This window comes from Nycticebus coucang, chromosome 1, assembly GCF_027406575.1.
Source record: "Nycticebus coucang isolate mNycCou1 chromosome 1, mNycCou1.pri, whole genome shotgun sequence".
Taxonomy (NCBI): Eukaryota; Metazoa; Chordata; class Mammalia; order Primates; family Lorisidae; genus Nycticebus; species Nycticebus coucang.
Genome location: NC_069780.1, coordinates 170,483,025 through 170,508,613, shown reverse-complemented (window position 1 = coordinate 170,508,613; position 25,589 = coordinate 170,483,025). Strand labels below are relative to the sequence as shown.

The window sequence follows — 25,589 nt, the reverse complement described above, 5'->3', positions numbered from 1 at the left end:
CACCCTGCCGGGAAGCCACGTCCAGACTGGCCGCTGCAATGCGCTTTGGAGGCTGCAGTGTTAGCAGAGACCACAGGAACACACAGGTGCTCAGGAAGCCTCCTAAAGAGCTGGCTCCTGAGTAAAGAAATACGTTTCAGGGGGCTCATCCAGTCTGAGTCTTACAGCAGATGCTGGTGTCCAGGCTTCTTCCAAGAACCAAGGAATCAAAATTTCTGGAGGTATAACTTGGACACATGCCTTGTGAAAAAAATCCACGTAGGTGGATTCCGATGAACATGGAATCAGAAGTGAAAAGATTTAGTCAGCCAGAAGGAGAAAGGTGCGAAAAGATCCTTAGGAGAGCCAGGGGCCACGGCACAGCAAGGTAACTGTGGGGTGGGCCCGGAGGAGAGTCAAAGCCAAGCAGAAGAAGCCAGTGCAGGCGAGGCTGGCAGGTGAACTCCAGACTTTCCTACAGGTGACGAGGAACCCCAAACGGTGTTACATGGGGGCAGGAGAGAGGGATTTTTGAGACAGGGTCTCACTCTCTTGCCTAGGCTGGAGGGCTCATCATAGTTTAGCACAACCTCCAAGTCCTGCCTCAGCCTCCCGAATGGCTGGGACTCCAGGCACACACTACCATGCCTGGCTTATTTTTCTATTTTGTGTAAGGGGCAGAGGGTCTCACTATGTCGCTCAGGCTAGCTCAAACTTCTAATCTCAAACAATTCTGCCACCTGGCCTGGCCGCCCAAAGGGCTGAGATTACAGGCATGAGCCACTATATCTAGCCAAGATAAGTTTTTTATTTTGAAAAAATCATTTTGGTGGAAGAACTTAGATGGGGCTAGACATAAAGTTGGAGAGCCTGCAGATGTTGATGCTATAAATTATTATTTTACAAACAGGAAACACCTATTTTTATTTCTTGGTAGAGATCTAAAAAACACACATTAAGTACTCAATTCTGAGCACAAGACAGTTATTAGACTATTTTGCAAACAGTGCTCTTTGTCAAATATAGTAGTAAAAAAAAAAGCAAAAGATTTGGCACTGAGCTGCCTGGGTTCAAACTGTGGCTCCGGCACTTCCTAGTAAACTTGTATAAGTTATCAAACCTCTCTCAGCCTCAGTTTCTTTATCTATAAAATGTAGAAAACGACTCTCCTCAGGGGTGGTGCCTATGGCTCAGTGAGTAGGGCACTGGCCCCATATACCAAAGGTGGCAGGTTCGACCCTGGCCCCAGCCAAACTGCATCAAAAAATAGCGAAGCTTTGTGCCAGGAGCCTGTAGCACCAGCTACTTGGGAGGCTGAGTCAAGAGAATCGCCTAAGCCCAAGCGCTAGAGGTTGCTGTGAGCTGCGATGCCACAGCACTCTACTGAGGATGACAAAAGTGAGACTGTCTCTAAAAAACAAACAAACAAGAAAGTACTCTCCTCACAAGGTGGTTATGAGAATTAGAATGAACAATACGTAATCTAATTACAGTGACAGGTACATAATAAAAGCACTAGAAATGTTAGCTGCGGTTGTTATCCACATGGCAACATCATTATTAGGCAAGAAACTTGCTCATCAGTGTCAGGGAAAGGAGTTCAAGAAAACTCTAGGAATTGCTCTGGCTTTATTTTCAATACAAAATGTTCCACACACCTATCTTCTCACTGTCCTCAAAGCTCTCCATATTACAAGGTGCTAGCCTATCCTGAACAATATTTCATCTCCTCAAAAAGACAAAGTTTAATTTGAGATCACTAGAAACAACAACAAAAAGCTGTAGTTAGGGCTCTTTATAAACCTGAGGGAAGGATTTCTGAATTCCTGGTACAATGTCAAGGAACAATGGGAATACCCCAAATCTCGAATTCTGCTTTTGAGAATTCAGGATGTTTTCTTCTGTCTCAGCATAACAGTCTTTCACAATCACTGCAAACTTCAGTCATCATAAGAAAAAGGTTTACTGGTTTAAACCAAACACACACATTGGTGTTCTTCCTTTAACTTCTCTATTCACTCTTGATTCTAAAGAGAAAAACCACAGCTGTGGGAATGAGCTACCAAAGAGGGCCACCTAGTGTAAAATAAGTAGGCTGTGATTTATTATTTTAAGGGCTTTAATACAAGAACATGGGATGAAAGCAAAATGTACTATTAAAAGTGACAGTGATATGCCACACAGGTCTATTATACCAAGAGTGGCAGCCAGATGGTCCCCATTTCCTGTGATAACTAAAGAAACGGTACACAAATGCTAGCAGGCAGAATACGGGTCAGATACAAAGAGCCAAATTATGTCAGTGACAGAGAAATCCTCAAACAGGAGGCTGTGGAATCCGTCTTCTCAAAGAGATCTTCTGGATAAAATACCAGTCTGCCTGAATGATTTATGCTCAGTGCTGTCTGGAGGCAGGAGGGCAGGATTAGATCACTCGTTCTCAAGCTTTTTGTTTGTAATCCTTGCTCTCTTTTTCATTATCCCAAACCGTTCCTCTAAAAGCAAACTTCTCGGGGCTCATCTGGCTAGTGTGTGCCACTACTGGGTACGGTGCCTCGCACACAGTAGGCAGGGGAATTAGCAGCCTTCTCAGCACACAGTAAAGGCTAAGAGAGAACCAGGGCACAGAGGAGCAGCTCCTGAGATTTCAAAATCTGCAAGTCTCACAAGACAGGCATGCCGACCCGAATAAATGCTTTCTCTGAGATGGTCTCACTGCTCACCCTGACCCTATGCATGGGCTTATCCTAAAAAACAAAATCTTCAGTGCATCAAATAGCACCTCTTCCTTCTATATCCTAATTCAAATTCAGTTATCCTACAACAAGTTTTTTAACCCTCATCCTCTATGTGCTAGTGCTTTGTTTGTTTGCTCCTAGAACAATTCTGTAAGCCTAATATTCCTTCCCAAGTAGGCCTTTTTGAATATATAATTTACAGAACAGAATGTTTTTCCCCATCAGCATTCAAAACTTGACAACCATGATTACATTTGCTCAACTGTCCTTATTCCCTTCCCTGAAAAACCAGTGTGCAGGAGAATGGCTCAAAGCTGACTAATGCTTCCCAGTGTGAATTACTGCAGCCCCGTGCTCCGTAATCGCAACAACGAATCTTTTGCCATTCCCTCCCAATGCAACTACAGTAAGGACCTTGTAATTTGCTACCGATTTTAAATTAAGTTTAATCCTTAGATATTTATAAGTTTTCAGTTCCTGCCTTATACATATAACAACATGCCACTTCCTTCCTGTGCCACTTCCTCTTCCCTCTGAATATAACTTCAGAGGCTGCCTACAAAACTGGCACTTTTTTATTTATTTACCAAATATGTATTAAGAGCCTGCCATATGCCAGGCACTGTGGTGAACAAAAGCATGTCCTCCCAGAACTTCTAGTCTAGTGGGTGGGCAACCTGACACAAGTGCCAGGAAGGAAGAGAACAGAAGATTTTGGTAAAGACTGGGGTCAGGAAAAGTTTCCCTGCATCCAGGGTCATGCTAGAAGTGACATCTAATGGAAAACAGGAGACACCAGGCAGATGACAGTAAGGGCGAGAAGCAGAATGGTCTCTGGCAGGAGGGTACATGGGGAAACACAGAGCAGGCTGGTGCAGAGTGAGACGGACATGTGGCTGGAGGCTGGGCAGGAGGGCGAGGCCGGGCTTCTGGAAGATTTCTGCCTGTGAATCTGTCCATCTCTCAGAATATAAAAATACCTACAAAAACAGCAAAGGCAAGGGTCTCAAATAGCAGCATACACTTCAGGGGAAACCTGGGGACCTGGGGCGCGCACTCCTCTCGTGGGAGGATGTCACACTGCCCTGTGCTATGTATGAACACAACCTAAGATTCTTGTCCTTTGCAATTTAATAAATGTCACTCTTTCCAATCGGGTCCCTTTGTTAATCCCATTCCTGTGACATCTTGATAGGTGTGCAGAAATCACTGCAGTGGGCCAAGAGAGTGAGGCTGGCAGGGATCAAGTCAGTGACAAAGACAGGGTGGGGAGGAGAGGATAAATTCAAGAGATACCCAAGGACTAGCACTGTCAGGACTTGTGAATAAACTGAAATATAGGCCAGGGAGACAGAGAGAGGAATCAAGGATGACTCCCAGCTTTCTGGCCTGCAACACTGGATGAGTGACATTACCATTCAATTACTGGGGTCCACTGCAGGAGGACCCAGGGGGGAGAAGATTATAAATTCAGTCTCAGATATGTTGAGATGTTAAGAAGGCAGCTGTGACTGGAGCTCTGAAAAGAGATGGGGCTGAAGAGACAAGTTTGGAAGTCATATGCCGATAGGCTGAAACAGACGATATACACAACAAAGACTGCCTAGGAGGAATTATAATAAGAGCGAACACAGCTCAAGAGTGAGGCTTGTAGGCACTGGGATATCTGTGAGCTGCAGAGAATAAGGTGAGCCTGCAAAGCAGGCTAAAGAAGAGTAGCTACGGAGGTGAGAAGCAGCCAGGAGGCTGGAATAGAGGACAACACTGTTTCAGGGAGGCAGGAACAATCATGTCAATGGCCAGGTGAGCTGGGATCTTTTCAGACAAGGTCTTTAATTTGTGACAGATCATCTTGGTCTCGACAGCAACTTTGCTGGTCCTGTTGATTCCCACCGAAGCTTTCTATAGCGGTACTACATAAAACCATTGTATCATAATTCTGGCATTTGTTAATATTGTTCCACTGAGATTGTCAAAAACTCTCTAATTTTAAGACTGCGAGGATAATTAACATTTTGGATAAAAGTATACTTCTAGCACTGAAGTGATTTTGGAAAGAACCCAGAGCTAGAATATCTCACATAGTCCTAGTTTTACCCTTATCTAGACCATGGGCAGGACTCATGCCTTTCTGAGTTTTGGTTTCATGATCTGTTCATGGTTGGTGGTAATGGATGCAGGAGGAAGATGGGAAACAGTAAAATTGTTGATCAACATCATCCATCTCCATAAGATTGTAGAGTTCACAGTTAATTCCTCAGGAACCCCAGGGAAAATGTGTGTATTTAAAACACACATTTTTAACAGCGGCCTCTTTTAGGGCCATTGAATGAATTACCAATTCAAGTGATTTGGTTTGGCACAGCCATTTCTCAGACGGACCAGATATTCTGACACCTATGAAGTCTGTTCCCTCACAGAGGAAAATGAACATGTAATTTACTGTTTTCTTAATTCAGAGTAAGATACTAAATACTTACTTATTGCTCATAAACGTTCATTATTTTACAAATTTAATATTAACTCAGGAAGGAAACACTTTCCTGTCCATCTAAAAGCAGTTAACTTTAAATGGTAATCAAACTGTTAGTTTAAAATAAGAGCATGGCTGGTCCCTCAGTCTTACAATGGTACCAACATGGTACATAGTAGGAGCTCAATACATATTCATTGAATGAACGCTGGGCTTAGATATTCCACTGAAAAATTACATCTAAACATAGCCAAATCACCATAGTTTCCCTAGCTCCAATATTTATGTCTCACATAAACTATTTCTAGGGTTCACAGCTACAAAGATAAAATCCAATTCTATTCAAAGCAAAACATGCATAAAAATTGTAGAGATGCGAAGTATGAAAGACTTGTTATTTGCTTCAGCATAATAAAGTCTGCACTAACAAAGTTTCCTATAGTGTACCACTATTTTTCTTTGCCCAGTAAAGTGTTTGCTTTCACAGTACCTAATCCTAAGGGGACTTCTCAAAGCTTACTCCTTGTGCCTTGAGAGATCATCACAAATGGTTTCTAGATATGTTTTGTTCACCATTCGAGGCATATTATTGATTGGCTTCAAAGTAAAAACAGTAGAGGGCAAATAAAAAAGTCCAAGAAAGGTTCATAAAGTGAAACAAAAGTAAAAGGAATGGGGACCATTTCACTTTGTTTATAAATCAAACCTATGTCTGTAACTCCCTTTCAATTCTGCCAGGGTCTACCAAATTGAGTCCCCACTGCCTCTCAATCTTCTGATTTTTCCACACCAGGTCCTTGTGTCTGCAATCCCAATGTGTGGAAGGCCCTTGCCCAGAGGTTTCCTCCCACAAACTCCCAGTGGCCCAATCTTAACCCTTCTTCAAAGGCTCATACATCATCACATCCATGAAGCCTTTTTCAAACTCCTTTTTCAAACTTTTTCAAAGAGCTAGAAAAAAATCTTGTATCATTTCCTAAACTGCTCAACTGTAACTATTTAACCTCAGCTTCTTTATAAGATTTAACAAGTTCTACCTTGCCTTCAGTTGTAGCTACTTATTTCTACTTTTTATAGTGTGTATTTATGTGCAATCAAACACTATACATAATATTTATTTATTTGTACTTTTATCTCTCAATAGAATTGATGTCAAAACATCAATTGAGGCCCATCTCAATGTCTTACACAGAGTAGATCAGTAAAGAGCATAAAATGAGTTCTTATCTCATGTTTGCTTTATAAATAATCTGCACAATGAAATAAAGAGAGCCATACAATATGCTATCGTCACTAAAAACTAAATCATCAGGACAGAAATATGTCTTTGATCCCTCTCATCTTCATTCCCTATTACATAGCACTCCTATTAGAAGGAGCGATGTAACATAAACTCACAGTTAAATGTCCTTCATGATGGTCTGGGAAATGAATGAATAAATACTCTGTGGCTACCAGTTGCATTATGGAATCACCCAAGAATTCCATCCTCTGATTGTGGCCTCTGAAAAAAGAAACATCCATGTAAAGAGATCAATAAGCATCTGGGGATTAAAAAAAACAAAAACAAAAACAAAAAAAGAATTTTTTAAAAGATAGAAAGGCAACATGTTCATCTTGTCTTAAAGCACAAAATAAATACAATTCCCTAAGGCTCCTCAATTGAGAAGATATCTGAGTTAATATATGTTGGGTTTCAAAGAAGAGTAAAGTAAATACTGTCTATGGCTTAAACAACGCTAAGCACTGCCTGGTCAGAAGCTGAGCAGTATCAATTGAAAAATAAAGTATTACAGAGACAGCAATTATATAACAAAACGAAGCAAAAAGGGCCAAGAATTTCCTTTGCTAAATCTATTGAAATATATACTCTATTATTCAAATCTGTAATTCAGATTTTTAAAAAATATCTATGATAAAAATCTTTAACCTTTACAGTTTAAAGAGAGGGGAGTATTTGATATGGAGAAGGGGAGCAAAAAAACACAACAAAAACAACCCCAAACAAACAAAATTTTGCTTATTTTCTTAATTATTTCACTAACTTGTCTTCTAATCATTCACCAGAGAGCAGGGGTCAGAGAGCTATCCAGCCCCTGGCCTGTGTCTAGGAACACAGCCATGCTCAAATGTTTGTTTGTGTTTGTTTATGTTATGATGGCCAAGTTAAGACACACAGATCACACAGCCTACAAAGTCCAGCACAAGTATCCAACCTTTTCTTTTCTGCTGCAAATTGGAAGAATAAGAATTGTTTGGGGCCACACGTTAAATACACCAACACCAACAAAAGGTGATGAGCAAAAGAAAAGGTGTGCAAATGTTTTTCACAATATCCCACCTTGATGAGCAAAACTGTCCTACAATAATCTGCATGGGGCCCATGGGCCACAGGTTGGACACCCCTGATTAGTACTTAATATCAGTTGCTGCATGAAAAGTTTTTACTTCCTTCATACTTCTCTTAAGGGTCACAGAGAAACAAGATGCATGACAATGGGACCACAAATACTGAATTGGAGCAAATCCCCTGGTCCGCACCAGTACTGGACTGCTTGTCCATCTCACAACGTGACTTTCCCAGAAATCTGTTTGAAATCCCAATTACCCGGAAGGACAGACACCAAGCTTTGAGATCGCCTCGTCTAAATGGTCATGTAAAGACTGCTTGAGTAGTCGGTCACTCACAGGGTCAGATGATTAAATCCCACAGTTCTCAATGTGAACGCCCTTGCTAGAAGTCGAACATGAGTAAAAATTACTCCAATTGCTTCTTCAAACTCAGTAAGTTTCTGCAGAACTGGAGACGTTTCAATAAGTTGTCGATCGGTATTTGGTTCTTGGAGCTACAGGAAAATAGAAATAAATGAAAGTCATGTGTAGTTTTTGGTTTACAAGAGTAATGAATGGTCAATTCTAGGCCAGTGTTTTGTGAAATTCCTTCTCCCACGGGCGGAAATTCTGAAATGCCAATAAAACACGGAAGCTTCTTTTTCATCTTTTAGAATGGTAAACAAATCTAATATTTAAAGAAGACTCAAATAATATTTTCCAACCTCCTATCAGATTTCAAGGCCAAGTCTTGTACACAGATAGTTCAAAATCCCAAGTATTATACTAATGCTCCAAAGAAGATGCGAGCTGAAGAGCAGCTGGTAGAGAATATACACATCAGTAAAGCGGCGGTTCTCAGACTCAAGTGTTCATGAGAACACGTGCAAGGTTTGTTAAACACAGACGGCCGCGCCCTATCCCCAAGGTCACAGATTTCGTATGTTTGCAGTGAGGACTGAGTTTGTCTTCCTGAAAAGTTCCCAGGTAAAGCAGACACTGCTGGTCTCGGGACTGCCCTTTGAGAACCACTGTATTAAAATAAGCCGACCACTATGTATCTTCTGGGGATACAGATATGCCTGCAGATGCATATCGACATGTACACATACATCCCAAAATAAAATAAAATCTAAGACTACTAAGAATGTTTAAACTAATCAGAGAAAACACTGTCACTTCACATATAACTTTTAAATTGCAAAATCATGAGTAAAGAGCCATTGCACTATACTAAATGGTATTTTTAATTTATAAGAAATTTTATGCAATCTGAGTTTAACTCTCAATACAATCTGGAATAACTCTCAATTTCTAAAATCCAAATTAGGTTGCAATTTAGTTAATTTCACACTTGTTCTACCTTTTTAAATGCTCAGATTCACTATTATTTCATCTACAACAGCAAGTGTGTAGATACTCTGGAATCAACATGTGCTTACCTGCTAGTGGGGGAAAGCAACCCCCACCTACACAGGAGCTCTCCCTGAGGCACTCCCATCTCATCCCAGACCACGTAAACAGGTTCTTTTTATTATTTATTCCAACGTTTTCCAGCTCTCACACCCCAGCTTAAAGGTATACCATCAGTGAAGGGAGTGAAAGGATAAAAGCGGGAAGGGAACAGAGGCAAACAAAAGTCACATGCACAGCCGGAGTTGTAAAGCTCACTGCAGACTGGAAGGGTCTACTCACCTGGAGTGGGTGCAGAGGATAATTGAGCCAGACTTCGCGCAGGTCCTGGAAAACGGAGTGATGCCTTTAATGCTCAAGGGCGCCATTTAACGTACTCTAGAGTACTAAATACATTGTCATTATTTGAAATACTGAACTATTTCAGATGCTGACTCCACTTATTGCAAATTCAATAGTGCTACCAAACTAATTTTTTTTTAAGTGTGTTCACCACTCAAACTGCCTGTAGTGACTCTAATTAGCCTATTAAGCTTGGGAGGAAAAGAGCTACTACCCTCAGCCCCAGAAGTCAAAGACACCTTTTAAAACTAAGTTACACATTTGCTTAACCTAATACACTGGATTAAGCTGTTCTTTAATCATATTTTTTTTGACTTACCATTCCCCAGAAATGTGCATCAGCTGTGCCTTTTGTAATTAAAATTCATTCCAAATGTCCTTTATCATCTGAGCTACTTTAAGATGGAGTGAAAAACATCCCACATCTTGTTCATAGGCTCTTACATTTGAGACCATGCTTTGCTGTTGGTCACTACGATTGCTAACTTGAACAACTGGAATGAATGAATTTTATGGAAAACCCTAGTACATTATTTCATCCACGAGTTAAATCTAGAAGCAGTTATAATTAGAACTTCCTCAGGACTAAAGTGTTTTTCTTTCAGTTTCAGATGCTAGAGAGCCTTTGACTGAATCTACTTGTTTTGGCCTTGATGTTAGGTTTATAAAATAAATAACAAAACAAAATTTGAAAACAGGAAAAAATATTCTTCCAAGGTTTTCTTTGGAATGGGGAGGTGGATAAGAAATACAGAAAATTTAGTATATCTTGTGACACACAAAGATAAAGGGAAATAAAATAATGTTTTTGTACAACTTGCTCTTTAATAAAATACACTTAGGATATTTTTATAGCATTTTTAAAAAGCACTTATATCAAACTGTTCTTCAAAGGCATTTTGAAGAACTTCTCTTAACCAATTCAGAACCTTTCCCTTGAAATCTCTGTAGTATAAATGACAACGAATGTTCCTACTGTCTTACAACTTCTCAGTGCCCTCTCAATGCTTTTTCCCCTCCTCTGCCACCCTAAGGAGACACTTCCAAACTTCAGTGCCTTGCCTGAGCTCTTCACTACCATCCTCTGCAGCACCCACCACTCCCGTTGCTTTAACTCTCAGAGGCTAGTCTGGACTACTCATTTGTTTCCATTGCAGCACTGACCTCTCATCTCAGCCCTGGGCCCTATGGAGTGGGGTCTAAAACACCAAATGCCTATGGGCCTCTATGACCTTACAACACAAACAAATGATAACTTTTCACCTTTCCCCTTAAACTATGAAGTTTGTAGTTAGGGAAGACAGCAGGCTTAGAAGTCTGGCTGCCTGGGTCTAAACCTAACTTCTGGGTTGGCAATTCACTTCATCTTCCTCAGCCTCCACTTCTTCAAGCGAAAGACAAAGACAATTACAAGACCCACTCAGTGGGTTTTCTGATGCCCCAATAAGCAATGTACTCGAAGAATTGAACCCAGTGCTGGCCCATAGAAACTACTACTATTAATAATGATGACATCAACAACAGTGATAAACAGCTATCCCTTCCAACCAACACTAATCTCCAAAGCTCAAAATGCTCAGAGACATCTGATTCATCTTTCTTCTTTCTCTTTTGTTCTTTATACCCTCCCCCCATCAAATGCTATGATTTCTCCTTTGATGTCTGCTGCTGACCATCCTAGTGTAACAGTGTAACATTCCTGATTAGATTATTGTAACTGCGTCCATTTCCTTTACCCTGAAAACTGAGATAAGATCCTGCAGCACCTTGTTGTTAGAGAAAATACACTGATAAAATAATAGGTATCCCAGTGCTACCATTTATTAGCTCAAGGACTTTAGGCAAGGTCTCTATCTTCAGCTGGTTCTTCAGGAAAATATTCTGCTCAGGTCCTTTGTTCATACAATGTATTTTTCTTGAATATCTATTATGTATCAGGTTACTAAAACACTATCCTTATTCTCAAAAGAGCCTAGTGGAAAAGATAATTGATGAAGGAAAAATAAGTATAATTTAATAAATTATAATGTCTCCTAACAATGAGATACATATACATATACCTACATACTGCATACATTAAAAAAAATGTGCTAAGAAAACTCTGTCTTGGAATGTCAGGTAAAGCTTCAAAGAGGAGGTGACTCTTCAGATGTGTTCTGAAGAATATGAAGAATTTTACAAATCAGGAGAAGGTGAGAATCAAAAGGCAATAAATGCACAAAGAAGGACTCAAAATACAGGTGGGAGTCAGATCAGGAAAACTGTTAAATGCTACATTGTGTAGTATATAGATTTTGGTAGGCAGTAATCAAAGATGTAAGCAAGAAAGGTTATAACCAGGGCGGCGCCTATGGCTCAGTGGGTAGGGCGCCAGCTCCATATACCGAGGGTGCCAGGTTCAAACCCGGCCCCGGCCAAACTGCAACAAAAAAATAGCCGGGTATTGTGGCAGGTGCCTGTAGTCCCAGCTACTCTGGAGGCTGAGGCAAGAGAATTTTCTAAGCCCAAGAGCTGGAGGTTGCTGTGAGTTGTGATACCACGGCACTCTACTGAGGGCAACAAAGTGAGACTCTGTCTCTAAAAAAAAGGAGAAAGGTTATAACTAAATCTGTGCATTAAAAAGAAGACAACACTAATGTAGCATGAGTGACGGGCCAGAGCAGCAGGAAGTTGACAGCCAGGTACACAGTTCAGGGGGAAGATGACAGGGATGAAATGGACAGCAGCAGGAGGACAAAGAGGGAACCAGCTCGGAGACCGGAGGGTCAGGACTGACAGGACTTTCCAATTGAATGGATACAAGGAGAAGAAAGTTTAGGGATAAAAAAATCCTAAAGTTTCTGGTTTACAAGATAAAAATAAAGAAGGACAAACAAGTTTGGGGGCTAACGGTGATGGGTTCATACCAGATGTGTTGAAGTCAAGTGTCTGAGGCTACCCAGAGGCAATTTGAAAAGATGCGTTCTCTAATTTCGGAGCTCCAGAGAAACGTGCTTTGGAGATACTGGGAAAGATGTGTAAAGACATAATGGTGGGGCAAGGGTTGGAAAACTGACCTATTCATACCACTCTACCTTTGTAAAAGGGCCACTGGGATGATCGAAATGAAACCATGTCCTAGGTGAAACGTGAAGGGTTACACAAAGATGGAAATACAGAACCAGCAAAAACCACCTGGGGCTGAACTCACCCGCTATTTACAGGGCTGAGGGGCCAGACCGAGATAAACACAGCAAAGTTCACAGGAAGCAGTGTCTCTCTCCAGGGCTTACAGCAGCTGTAAATGCCACAAAAACCTTCCTACCTGCTTGGCTGTGTCTTACTTCCTTCCAGTGGTCTACCAACCACTGGGGACACCCAATCACCAAATTATCCTTGCCTCATGGCGGCATCCAGTCCCACATTAATCCTTGGTTTCTCTTAATCTGGCCTCAGACAAGGCAGTCATCACAGAACCCTGCTCAGAATCAGGAGCACCAGCCCAGGCCCACAGAGGACGCCTCCCATTGGCCCTGCCTTACTGAGCACAGTCACTCGACCTGACCCTGTCACCTACTGGCTTGTCCCTGGCTGTCTTTGGTTGATCCAGCTTTTCAGGATACCATTATTTAAATAAACTACACCAGTTCACTAACATCTTTTACATTCTACTGCTAATGGGTGGAGATGTCAAATGGGTTAGAATGCCCGCATCTGTGTACTTGAACATGCTGGAGTGGAAAGCCCACGCATTACTAAGCCTTGCTCGGGTTTATAAAAGACACACTAAAACAAATACTGCCTCTCATCCATCCCATTTGTAAGATAATATCCAGACTTTACCTTTTCATTAACAAATATTAAACACTGCACATGCCAGGATTGCACCGAGCATACAAAACAAGCTCAGTGTATAGACGGTAAGGGAAGCAGTTTACAGAAGGAAAAGGTCTAAACACAGACTGACGCAGTTAGGAAGAAGAGACGCTGCCTGTAATTCAGGGAAACAGGAGCACAGAGTGGGTGAGTGCTGGTAAGATGGGAGAAGGCCGCAGGGAGAAGGTGGGTACGGTGGAAGGAGTTTATGGGGTGATGGGGGACACAGAGGTAAGATGGGAGAAGGCCGCAGGGAGAAGGTGGGTACGGTGGAAGGAGTTTATGGGGTGATGGGGGACACAGAGGTAAGATGGGAGAAGGCCGCAGGGAGAAGGTGGGTACGGTGGAAGGAGTTTATGGGGTGACGGGGGACACAGAGGCCAGACAGCAAGGAGGAAACAGAAAAAGTTTGCTGAAATAGCCAAATTAAGACAAAGGCCAGAACAAAGGCAATATGAGAAAGGTCTTAAAATATACTCCATATGCGACAGGTACAAATCAGGGTGCACGTTTGTTTATATGTGTAGGAAAAAAATGGGGGACTGGGAACACCTGTGGACGATTTTTCCATCAGGGGAAAATTCATGCACAAGAACCACCACACATCTCCAGAAAAACAAATAAAAGATCAACTTTTCAGAAATAAACATTGTCCAGTTCATGTTTCAAAATTATTCTTTTTCTTTTTAAGCTATCCAAAGTAATACAGCAATAATATCTGACAGCCACTTAAGCTGAAGGTTTCACAGAGACTTAAAACGCGAGCTTCCTGTGTTCTTTATTGCTCCAGCAGGGCTATTTCATTCAATTAGAATGACATTTCAAATTGGAATGCAGAGCTGCCTCTCCTTGAAATGTTAAATTGACTTGTTTTGGTACAAAAAGCACCCAGTATGTTCTATTACATGCAGGATTAAAAAAGTATCTCTGGCAATATTAACAGCTTAATACTTTAGCAACAACAGACTATTTTAGAATCTATCATTTTTTTCTTAAACTATAATTTGCTTCAAAAAAAAGTGCTTCCATACTCTTTGTTCATTGCCCTATCAGAAACCCTCTATGAACTCACTTTCTAAAATATACATTTATCTAGTCTACATAATTTACATAAAAATAAATTATCAACAGAAAAGCCAAAAGGCTATTACTTCAACTAAGCCTGCATGGGGTAGGTACCCAATGATTATAAAATATAACATTATAATTAACTTTAAGATTCTTCAAGTTGAAGCAAAGTCTTATTATATTTGTATTTATATTTAATTTACAAATGACTATGAAGAAAGACAGGATTTGGGTGAAATTCCTAGTGGCAATGCCCATGGAACTTCCCCATCTGCAAGAGTTAAACAAGCTATTTTCGGTATACCTACCACCTATGGTAGGTAGATTTAGGTGTTTTGTCTCTCCTACAGATTCAAGAAACAAAGACCAACTGTAATAAAATCTTCCATAATGATATATAACTGAGGAAAATCAAAAGACTCAAGATAAATACCGGATCATTAAAGAGTAAGCGTCCAAATAACTGTTTGGCTTCCTCCAAACTTCCCTCCAAGTAAACAGCTCCTACATAAAAGGAAGAAAATGCCAAAAGGAAGCTTGCATTAATATTCAAAGAAAATTACATATCTCTATAAAAAGCAAAAAGGCAAGCCAAAAACCACTCACAGGAAAAAAAAATCAAGTTCAGAAGCAATTACTTTAAAGGTAACATTTTCCCTCTTTTAGCTACTCTTTGTATCATAAATTAGACTCAAATACAAAATTCAATTTACTAAAAAATCTAATATTGTAAGTAAAAGAGCCTCAATATGAACTATCATGAAAAGTAAGGGTATGAATAAATCTTACTAAGAGTAAAATGTGCAAACACTTGACTTAAGAAAATGCTATATTTTATTTTCTGTATTTATAGTTTATGTTTCAGACCAAACATATACAGGTGTCTAAGAAAAAGAATCCTGACAGGTAAAACCTGAGTCTAGTTCAATGAAGGCTTCTACAAATAAAGATCAGGGTAACCGTGACTTTTAATCTAAATACTTAAGCACTGCATACAGTTAGCATTAATCATAACAAGTACCACAAAAACATTTTAATTGGATGTCCAGTAACGGAGTAGGGTAGTCATATTTTCTTGAAATCAAATTTTTACACTTATCTTCACAAAGGCTACTTTTCCATGTACTATGTTAAGACAGTTACCAGGGTTTTTCACAACTAAATACATTTATTTTATTTATTTACTTATTTTTTGAGACAGATTCTCATTCTGTCAGTCTGGGTAGAGGGCAATGGTATCATCATAGTTTACAGCAACCTCAAACTCTCAGGCTCAAGCAATCCTCTTGCCTCAGCCTCCAGAATAGCTGGGACTACAGGCTTCCACCATGACACCTGGCTGTTTTTTTTCTATTTTTTGAGTTGAGACTGGGTCTCCCTCCTGCTCAGGCTGTTCTCGAACTCCTGTGCTCAAAGCAATCCACCCACCTCAAACTCCCGGAGTGCTAGGATTATGGGTGTGAGCCACCATGCCTGGCCTAAATACATTTATTACTTATCAATAGTTGTACTAACAATAATCATAATAATAGTAGTCATGGTAGTAGCTGCTGGGGTTTGGAGGCTTCTTAAGCCCTGGGGACCATGCACAGCATTCTCATCTTTATCTTCACAGGACATCTTAGTAGGAGTGTGTTAGAAAAGACTCGGGTTCATATTGTATATGAGGTTGATTTGAGGGAGAGCTTAAAGAAGTGAAACTTTTTTCTCGATTAGATGCTGTCAGAATTAGATTAAAAGAAGATCCTTACACCAGCTTTTTTTAAAAAAAAAATAATAATAAGTTTTTACAAGGAGGTAAGTGATCCTCTCTCACAGATGAGAAAACTGAGGATCAAAGAGAGCAAATAACTTGACAAAGACACATATTGGACAAATGATGGAACAGGGAACTGAATTAACTGCCTAGCTCTGGAGCCAATGCTAACACCAACTGTCAAAAATATTATGTGTACAGAGCACAGTAATTCCACGTCAAACTCCCTGAAAATAGACATAGCTGTGAAAAGACTGTGGATAATTATTAAACATCTCTTGCTACTGTCATCAGCATGAAATTATAACAGGAAGCTTTTATATTCATTTTCAAAGGAAGGGGGCAAAAATGATAAATACAAAGGCCTTTGAAAGTAAAATGTACTTGATCATTTACCTAAAAATATCAAATTGTCAATCTACTGTAACATTTCATCGTAAAGCATACTTGCAATCACCAGCTAATTAACTCTAACTGTATTCTGGTGAGTCAAAAAGAAGCTGAGGAAGCAAAGTGTCTGGGTGAGAGGCGAGGTGTCTACACCAGTCTGGCTTCAAATGAATAAATAATGGTTATATAGAGGCAAGCCTAGATTTTTAGAATGTAGCATTTTCATGATGTTTAAATCTGAAAATACTGCTAATAGCTTAAAATATACTCAAAAACAACACAAGAGTCTTCAACGACCTAGTTTCTGTTTATTTATGTATGGATTCTGAATCAAATCTGGAAAATAATCCATCTCCATATTAATCTACTTCATTTCAATTCATTCAACACTTACTAAGCATCTGCATGATACCAGATACCAATTCAGGCACCAAGAATGTAAAAGCCAAAGAGCATGATCAACATCTGGAGGAACTGAAAAACTATAATACAGGGCAGTGGGTATTGATTGTACTGGAGACCTCACACCCTTTGGGAACAAGTAATTCTGTCCCAAGTTCCCACTCTGAATTTTACGTGTACTCCAGATTGTCTAGACATGTAAGAAAGTAGAATATGAAAAGATAAATTACCTATTAATGCTTCAAAACAATTAGCCATTGCATGCCGAAGGTCTGATTCTCTACAAAGATCAGGTCCGTGAGCATATAGCATAAACCGGTCCAGTTCAAGTTTCTACAAAATTCAAAATTATAAAAAGCAAGAAAGAGTCAGCCAAAATCTTAATTGTCATAACTCAGCATCTCCCAGGGAAGGGAAGGTGATGGTTACAAATCCATTGGCCTCATCTTAGTACATTAAGAGGACTTAGTCCACCATGCATCAGGAATCCTATACTTAGCGTTCCATTCTGACTAACTAGACTTTTCCAAACAGGCTTCTACGAACTCCCATAGAAGGTAGGGCTCAGCATTGATCAGGGCAGACCGCACACTAGCCTAAACTGGAATAAGACTCTGCTGCAAGAGCACGGACCCCTGGGATACAAACATAACCCAAAGTTTTGGAAGTCAGTTATACCTCTCTGATTCCAGAGTTGTATAGTACTGATAAAGTCTGCACCATACAAAACAGATTTTTATGTGCTGGAGTAAACAGATACCCTCAGAAGACTTCAAAATGCCTTGTACCTCTAAATCTTTTCTTTTTTTAATCTGGTAAGGATTATGGGTGCCCTATGTATTTGCACTTATGTCCCCTTCATAAGCTTTCCCTACTTCTGTCTGTGCAAGCTAAGTTCAGACAATGAGTTAGGTTGATCTATAGGGCTCTGGGAATATTATCTGTAGTGAATTATGTTTCCTTTTTTGATTTGGTCTCAGGAAAGATTAGAGCCAAAGTTGTGGCTCAGTTCTAGGTACAGGATTTATAAATACATCAGGATAGACTGACTTTACCTCTGGCTGCATTACCTTACTCCATATGTTCCCTTTACCTTGATTTCTGTAGCTGTTTATTTCTTATCCTCTGGTATTATAACATATAAATCAAGTCTACTTTTAGAACTAGACACAATATAAATGAATATTCTTTATAAAACTCCTGAGATTGAATAAATGGAGATCATAATTCTTTCCATTAAAGGAGAAAGATACGAACATTGCATAAATATGCAATAAATTTGTTTCCATTACCACGTAATTCAATTCAATCAATACTTACTAAGCAATAACATGCTACATAATATATGGAACAAGACACAAGTCCATGAACAACCTAGGCCACTATGCATTTCACTAGTCCTCAGATGAAATACAGTGAGAGTTTGTGTCTCAGAATGTATGTCGAATATTCATATTCGTTTATATTGGGAAAAGACCGACAATAAAAACAAGACATATATGCTATAGTATTTTGTAATTGTTACAAAACCATGAGTATAAAATATACTCAAATGAGAGTTCTGACTACCACAAATGCAACAGGAAGAAGACATCTCTTTTTAAAAATTGATCCCAAAGTACAAGACTTTATACTACAATATGTAAATTTCACCTGTTTGACAACTTCACTGGGAAAACTCAATTGTTTGCTATCTCTGGAGCCCTGCTTGAGAGAAGACTGCAAGCCATATTTTATCTTATAAACAACAACCGTATTATGGAGTGCTGTGAATTTTCCAACTTTATATCCTTATTTTTCCAAGTAGGTATCAGAGGAACTTTTAAAGGAAGACGGTAGTAGTCTTCTGTGTGTGTGTGTTAAGATGCTCATTGGTCTGGTGAGCTGACCTAGAGTTTTCATTAAATTCTGAATGGAGTCAACAATTCTTCATCAATTCCCCTCACTCCCAACTGGTTAAAAACTACTGGTCTACCCAGAAGAAAGTTAGGACCCCCACAGCCATCTGCTGGCGCAGATGAGTGAATACGATGGGAATGGCAAGGCTTGGGCTTTGTGGAGGAAATCACCCAGAAATCCCCGAAGGGAGAAAGTGGCTGCCTCTGTCATTACTCCTGCTTTGCACAGCACCCGATGTGTTGTGTAATAGCTTCTGTTTTCACACTATGGCAATTTCCCATACTTGGTAAATGTCCTCCCTATAAGCGTCTGAAAAATAATTATACAATTCCATTGTATCTTAAACTAAAAAGAATATAATGGAGAAAGGAATGACAATCTATTCACTGATATGTACCTCCAATGGCATTAACATGAACAATCAGAAAGCAATCTGACAATTAAATCAACCAAACACTAAAACAGTTTTACATAAAGTTGTGAAATTTTATTCATTGTGATATGCTAAAATCAAGTTAGCTTACCTTGTAGCCCACAGCTTTTCATTAGGCCATCATTATTTACAATCTCAAATGCCACAAAACATGGTTCAAGGCCTACCACTTTAACTATGATAATAATGGTATTACATAAAAACAAAACAATGCGGTCTTGCTAACACCTGGGCTAAAATTAAGCACATTTTGAATATAATTAATACCTGGGCAAGATCAAATAAAAAAGCAGTCATAAAAAAATAGGCTGGGTTTTATCTAGTCTTTTCTATCAAATGCCAACTTTTATTTCATAATGAAGAAAAAAATCAAAATTATGTAAGGCAATATTCAAGAAAAACTCACAAAACCTTTTCCAGTAGATCCTCAGAATCTGGAAATTTAAGAAGCACAAAAGTATACCAAGTATTAAACAAACCCAAATGGCTATAAAAATGTGAATATTTATCACAAAAACAAGGGAAACAGCAATAAAAATAATTAGCTCCTACAAAATTATTAACATCTTTGTGTGATTACTATGAACAAGTATTATAGCAACCACCTTATAAACGGAATCATTAAAACTCATCATCTCATTTAACTCTCAAAAGCAGGCTGTGTGGCAGGTGCTAATATCATTTCCATCTTACAGCTAAGAAAGCAGAGGCTTAGAGAAGAGAACAACAATGTCAGTTCGCACACGGCTACCCTGCCCGTGTTGGAGGTGGGGTGTGACCTGGAGCCCTGTTGAGTCAGCACAAGTTGCGCAAGTTCTTATCTGCTACAATTTACCGTAGTAAGATATTGCACAGAGATGGGAACACCAAACCAGATTATGTCAGTAGAATGCCTAGCACGAATGGAATTCAAGAAAAAGTTAGTCACTCAGCTAAGTCAATAAGGCTAGCTGGACAGCCTAAGCCCTAAATCTTAGTTAATGGGATTTGTGATTTTAGACATTTTCAAAGGTCTATAACGTACCCTGTGTGGACATAAATGGTCTGGAATATTCTGTTCAAATCTATAATTTTGCTTGTTAATGTAAATTAAAAACAAATGTACTACAGAAATATTACACAAAGGGAATACGCAGAATATTTCACTTCTTTTGCTTTGTTCCCATGTTCCTTTTCCTCAAATATTCAACTCAGTTCATGCACATCTGTCAAATTTTTCTTCATCTGTTCTCAAGTTACCTCACTGCAGAGTTCATTAGCTGCTAGTGAAACTCACAAAGGTAATAGAAGTAATAAGGCTGAATCGTTAAAACCTAAACAAAAAATCCCTGTCTCTACCTGGTCTATAAAAAGTTATCGCTTAGTATATCCTGAAGAGTCACTTATTCAAATGCAGAATTACGCATGGGCTGAAGGAGAGGACGTGGGACACAACTGCAAAAGCTTCAGGTGCTGTGTGTACCTTTGCTAGCATGGCAAGGTGCTGATTCTGAACGATGGCAGTTCGATAGGTCGCTAATCCTCCTTCTTCCAGACTAGGAAACAAATAGTACAAATGGACACTACAAAAAAAAAGAAGCACATCAATAAATACACAGCACAACATTCTGCTGTGTCACAGAACAGGCCTGGCACAGTGTCTGTGCAATAGATAACACTCAAGTAAACTGAAGGGTTTGCTTAAATCTTTGAAAGTTAAATACTAAGCACAGTGTATCTGAATGTGCTAAAACCACAAAACCACTTATTATTCACTCAAGTTTTCACATATATTTCTCTTAAAAGATTTCTCTGAAAGCTGATGACAGCAGAGACATTTAGGCACACATTGTTAAGAACAACCACATCTGGCACTACGCAGGTAGGGCTGGAAACAAAGGCTTTCCCTGGGTTGAGTTGTGGGTGGCTCTTAATGGACTCTGGGAAGCCCTGGGCAGCACTGCAGGGTGCCGTGTTCTTCCCAAGCACAGACAGGGACAGAACAGAGCAGAAAGTGGCCTCACACCTGGCTCTGCCCTAAGGACAAGCCTAGAGGAACTGATGAGAAATGTGAGGGGATTGGCAGAAGGCCACGTGGACAGCCAGGCTGGAACACCACTGCAGCATTTTCCAACCACACACCACTTGTAAGACCTACTGCTCATCAGGGCACTAAGCATATTTAGAGGCTTAGGGAACAGGCTCTTCTCCTCATTGTGTACTTCTTGTGAAAAGAAATGACCAAAAGAGAATAAAAATATTAATAGCTCAAGAGAGTTCCAAGAGAAGCATGTGTGGTCTCCCTTTAAAAGGGAAACTGCAGATTGCCCTAATCCCACTGGCAGCCGGAAGTACAAGCAACAGTGAGACTGCAAACCAGAAAGGCCTTACCCGTGAACTGTTTCAGTGTTTTTGGACTTGGCACTCAGTTGAACTGCCTTGGGGTGAGCTTGAGCAGGAGTGCGGAGAACTTTCGGCATTGTCTAGGGCCCCAGACTGAGGCGCTGGGCCACATGGAGCTAATAGTGTTCCGCTGTGGGCCGCAGGGAGCCATTGTGAAAGAACTGCCTGGGCAAGTTCCACCCACACAGTGGCAGAGCAAGGATCAGGCGGGAGCTAGTAACCTAGTGACTGAGCAGCCTAAAGGCGGGGACTGAGCTGCCTTACAGCCTTAACCATCAGGAGCAGAGTGAGACCAGTTTTGGCACACTGGAGCCTCAGGCTGTTGCACTAGATAGAGTGCCGTGGCATCACAGCTCATAGCAAGCTCAAACTCCTGGGCTTAGCGCCGCCTGGACCTACATAAGAGCTGCGCTGTGACCCCTGACACGCGACCTGCACTCGCCAGGCCTCCGCATGCCCTGACCAGAAACTGCGGGAGCCACGCAACGCTGCATCCTCCCTCCTGTACCCAACCTGCCTCCACACCGGCCCGCTTGTCTAGCCAGGGACTCTGGTAGCCACGTGCCTTTTGGAGCCCTCCCTGCCTCTGCGCAGAGACCTTCTCCTGGCCAGAGACTGCTGGAAACTTGGGCTCTTTGTGCCAAAGTCACTGGGCACCAGGCACTCCCAGAACCGTGCGCACCACCTCCCACCCTGTTGCTGGATCTGGGTGTGTCACACGCCGGAGCTGGTTCTACAACCAGAACTCCCTAGCTGGAGCAGTCCCATAGGAACTACACAGGGTCACTCCCTACAGAGATCAAGCAACAATAGAGTGATCCCGATGGGGTCTAATCTTGGAGAGACACCTCCCCAACTCTGAAGATGGCCAGAGGCAATGGGGAAAAACAATCACGAGGTAAAATCAACAGAAAAATTCTGGCAATATGAATAATTAGAGTAGATCAACTCCCCCAAGGATCAATGGGGCAGACACAGCACACGATCCCATGCACAAACAAATAGCTGAAATGTCGGAAATCGAATTCAGAATATGGATAGCAAATAAGATTGAATTAGAACTCCAAGCAATAACCCAAAAGATATCTCAAGAATTCAACAAATTTAAAGACCAAATGACAAAAGATTTTAACACATTGAGACAAGAAGTTGCAGCCCTCAAAGATCTGAGAAACACAGTAGAATCCCTCAGTAACAGAATGGAGCAAGCAGAAGAAAGGATTTCTGACATTGAAGACAAAGCTTTCAAATGCTCCCAAGTTCTCAAAGAGGAAGAGAAATAGAGGGCAAAAACAGATCACTCTCTCAGAGAGCTCTGGGATAATTCGAAGAAAACCAATATTCATCTTATAGGGATCCCTGAAAGCAATGAAGTGCCTTCACGAGGCACAGAGTCTCTTCTCCACGAGATTATGAAGGAGAACTTTCCAGACATACCAAGAGATTCTGAAATTCAGATAGCAGAAAGTTTCAGAACTGCAGCATGACTCAATCCAAATAAAACATCACCCAGACACATCATAATCAACGCCACTAAAGTTAATATGAAGGAGAAAATTCTGAAAGCAGCCAGACGAAATGAAACCATCACCTAAAAGGGCAAGAATATTAGAATAACTGCAGATCTCTCTGCTGGAACCGTTCAAGCTAGAAGAGGATGGTCATCAACTTTTAATCTCCTAAAACAAAATAACTTTCAACCCAGGATCCTGTACCCAGGTAAACTGAGTTTCATTTCTGGTGGAGAAATTAAATACTTCAATGATATTCACATGTTGAAGAAATTTGCAATAACTAAACCAGCTCTCCAGGATATTCTCAGACCTATCCTCCATAAAGACCAGTGTAATCCTCCACCACAAAAGTAAACCCAACCAGATAATTTTGATCAAAATCCAACTTCCACAGTCACAAAAGGATTACAAATGTCCACCAGACTCTCAAAAGGCTTATCAATATTCTCAATTAATGTGAATAGGTTAATTGTCCTCTAAAGAGGCACAGGTTGGTGGACTGGATACAAAAACTCAAGCTAGATGTCTGCTGTATATAAGAATCGCATCTTACATTAAAAGACAAATATAGACTCAAGGTGAAGGGATGGTCAACTATACTCCTGGCAAATGGAAAGCAGAAAAAAGGAGGCATTGCGATCCTATTTAAACCAACTGAAATAAGGAAGGATAAGGATAGACACTTATTTGTTAAACGTAATACTCAATATGATGAGATTTCAATTGTTAATATTTATGCACCCAACCAGAACGCACCTCAATTTATATGAGAAACTCTAAAAGACATGAGCAACTTGATTTACTCCAGTTCCATAGTAGTGGGAGATTTTAACACCCCTTTAGCAGTGCTGGATAGATCCTCCAAAAAGAAGCTAAGCAAAGAAATTTTAGATTTAAACGTAACCATTCAACATCTGGACTTAACAGACATCTACAGAACGTTTCATCCCAACAAAACTGAATACACATTCTTCTCATCAGCCCACAGAACATACGCCAAAATCGACCACATCCTAGGCCACAAATGTAACCTCAGCAAATTAAAAAAATTGAAATTATTCCTTGTACCTTCTCAGACCATCATGGAATAAAAGTTGAACTCAATAAAACAGGACCCTGCATACCCATACAAAAAAATGGAAGCTAAACAACCTTATGCTGAAGGATAGACGGGTAATAGATGAGGTTAAGAAGGAAATCATCCAATTTTTGGAACAAAACAACAATCAAGACAAGAATTACCAGAACCTCCAGGATACTGCAAAGGCAGTCCTAAAAGGGAAATTGATAGCACTGCAAGCCTTCCTCAAGAAAACGGAAAGAGAGTTAAGTTAATAACTTAATGGGACATCTCGAGCAACTGGAGAAGGAAGAACACATCCAACCCCAAACCCAGCAGAAGAAAAAAAATAACCAAAATCAGAGCAGAATTAAATGAAATTGAAAACTATACAATAGATCAATAAATCCAAAAGTTGGTTTTTTGAAAAGATCAATAAAATAGATAAACCTTTGGCCAACCCAACCAGGAAAAAAAAAGAGTAAAATCCCTAATTTCATCAATCAGAAATGGTAATGATGAAATAACAACAGACCCCTCAGAAATTCAAAAAATCCTTAACAAACACTAAAAGAATCTCTACTCTCAGAAATATGAAAATCTGAAAGAAATCGACCAATACCTGGAAGTACGCCACCTACCAAGACTTAGCCAGAACGAAGTGGAAACTTTGAAAGGCCTATATCAAGTTCTGAAATAGCATCAACTATACAAAATCTCCCTTAAAAGAAAAGCCCAGGACCAGATGGATTTACGTCAGAATTGTACCAAACCTTTAAACAAGAACTAGTACCTATATTACTAAACCTCTTCCAAAATATAGAAAAAGAAGGAATATTACCCAACACATTTAACTAAGCAAACATCACCTTGATCCCCAAACCAGGGAAAGACCCAACAAGAAAAGAATATTATCAACCAATATCACTAATGAATATTGATGCTAAAATACTCAATAAGATCCTAACAAACAGAATCCAACAACACATCAAAAAAATTATACACCACGACCAAGTGGGATTTATCCCAGGGTCTCAAGGCTGGTTCAATATACATAAATCTATATGTGTAATTCAGCACATAAACAAACTAAAAGATAAGGACCATATGATTCTTTCAATTGATGCAGAAACAGCTTTTGATAATATCCAGCATCCCTTCCTGATCAGAACACTTAAGAAAATTGGTATAGAAGGGACATTTCTTAAACTAATAGAGGCCATCTACAGCAAACCCACAGCCAATATGGTATTGAATGGAGTTAAATTGAAATCATTTCCACTTAGATCAGGAACCAGGCAAGGTTGCCCATTGTCTCCATTGCTCTTTAACATTGTAATGGAAGTTTTAGCCATTGCAATTAGGGAAGAAAAGGTGATCAAGGGTATCCACATAGGGTCAGAAGAGAGCAAACTTCCACTCTTTGCAGATGATATGATCATATATCTGGAAAACACTAGGGATTCTAATACAAAACTTTTAGAAGTGATCAAGGAATACAGCAATGTCTCAGGCTACAAAATCAACACCCATAAATCTGTAGCCTTTATATAT

The 25,589-nt window shown here is 40.0% G+C and overlaps 1 protein-coding gene across 5 annotated transcripts in view; it reads right to left on the bottom strand.

The window, feature by feature from the left end:
* DROSHA (drosha ribonuclease III) overlaps window positions 1-25,589 on the bottom strand; it is a 147,480-nt gene that overhangs the window by 12,208 nt on the left and 109,683 nt on the right. For all 5 annotated transcript variants that reach the window (XM_053592711.1, XM_053592728.1, XM_053592738.1 and 2 more), the window contains 6 exons: window positions 20,542-20,641; window positions 16,978-17,080; window positions 14,633-14,703; window positions 9,217-9,261; window positions 7,879-8,036; window positions 6,589-6,694 (listed from right to left, as the gene is read on the bottom strand). In XM_053592711.1, the coding sequence (XP_053448686.1) occupies window positions 6,589-6,694; window positions 7,879-8,036; window positions 9,217-9,261; window positions 14,633-14,703; window positions 16,978-17,080; window positions 20,542-20,641 (583 nt within the window). The remainder of the gene's footprint in view (window positions 1-6,588; window positions 6,695-7,878; window positions 8,037-9,216; window positions 9,262-14,632; window positions 14,704-16,977; window positions 17,081-20,541; window positions 20,642-25,589) is intronic.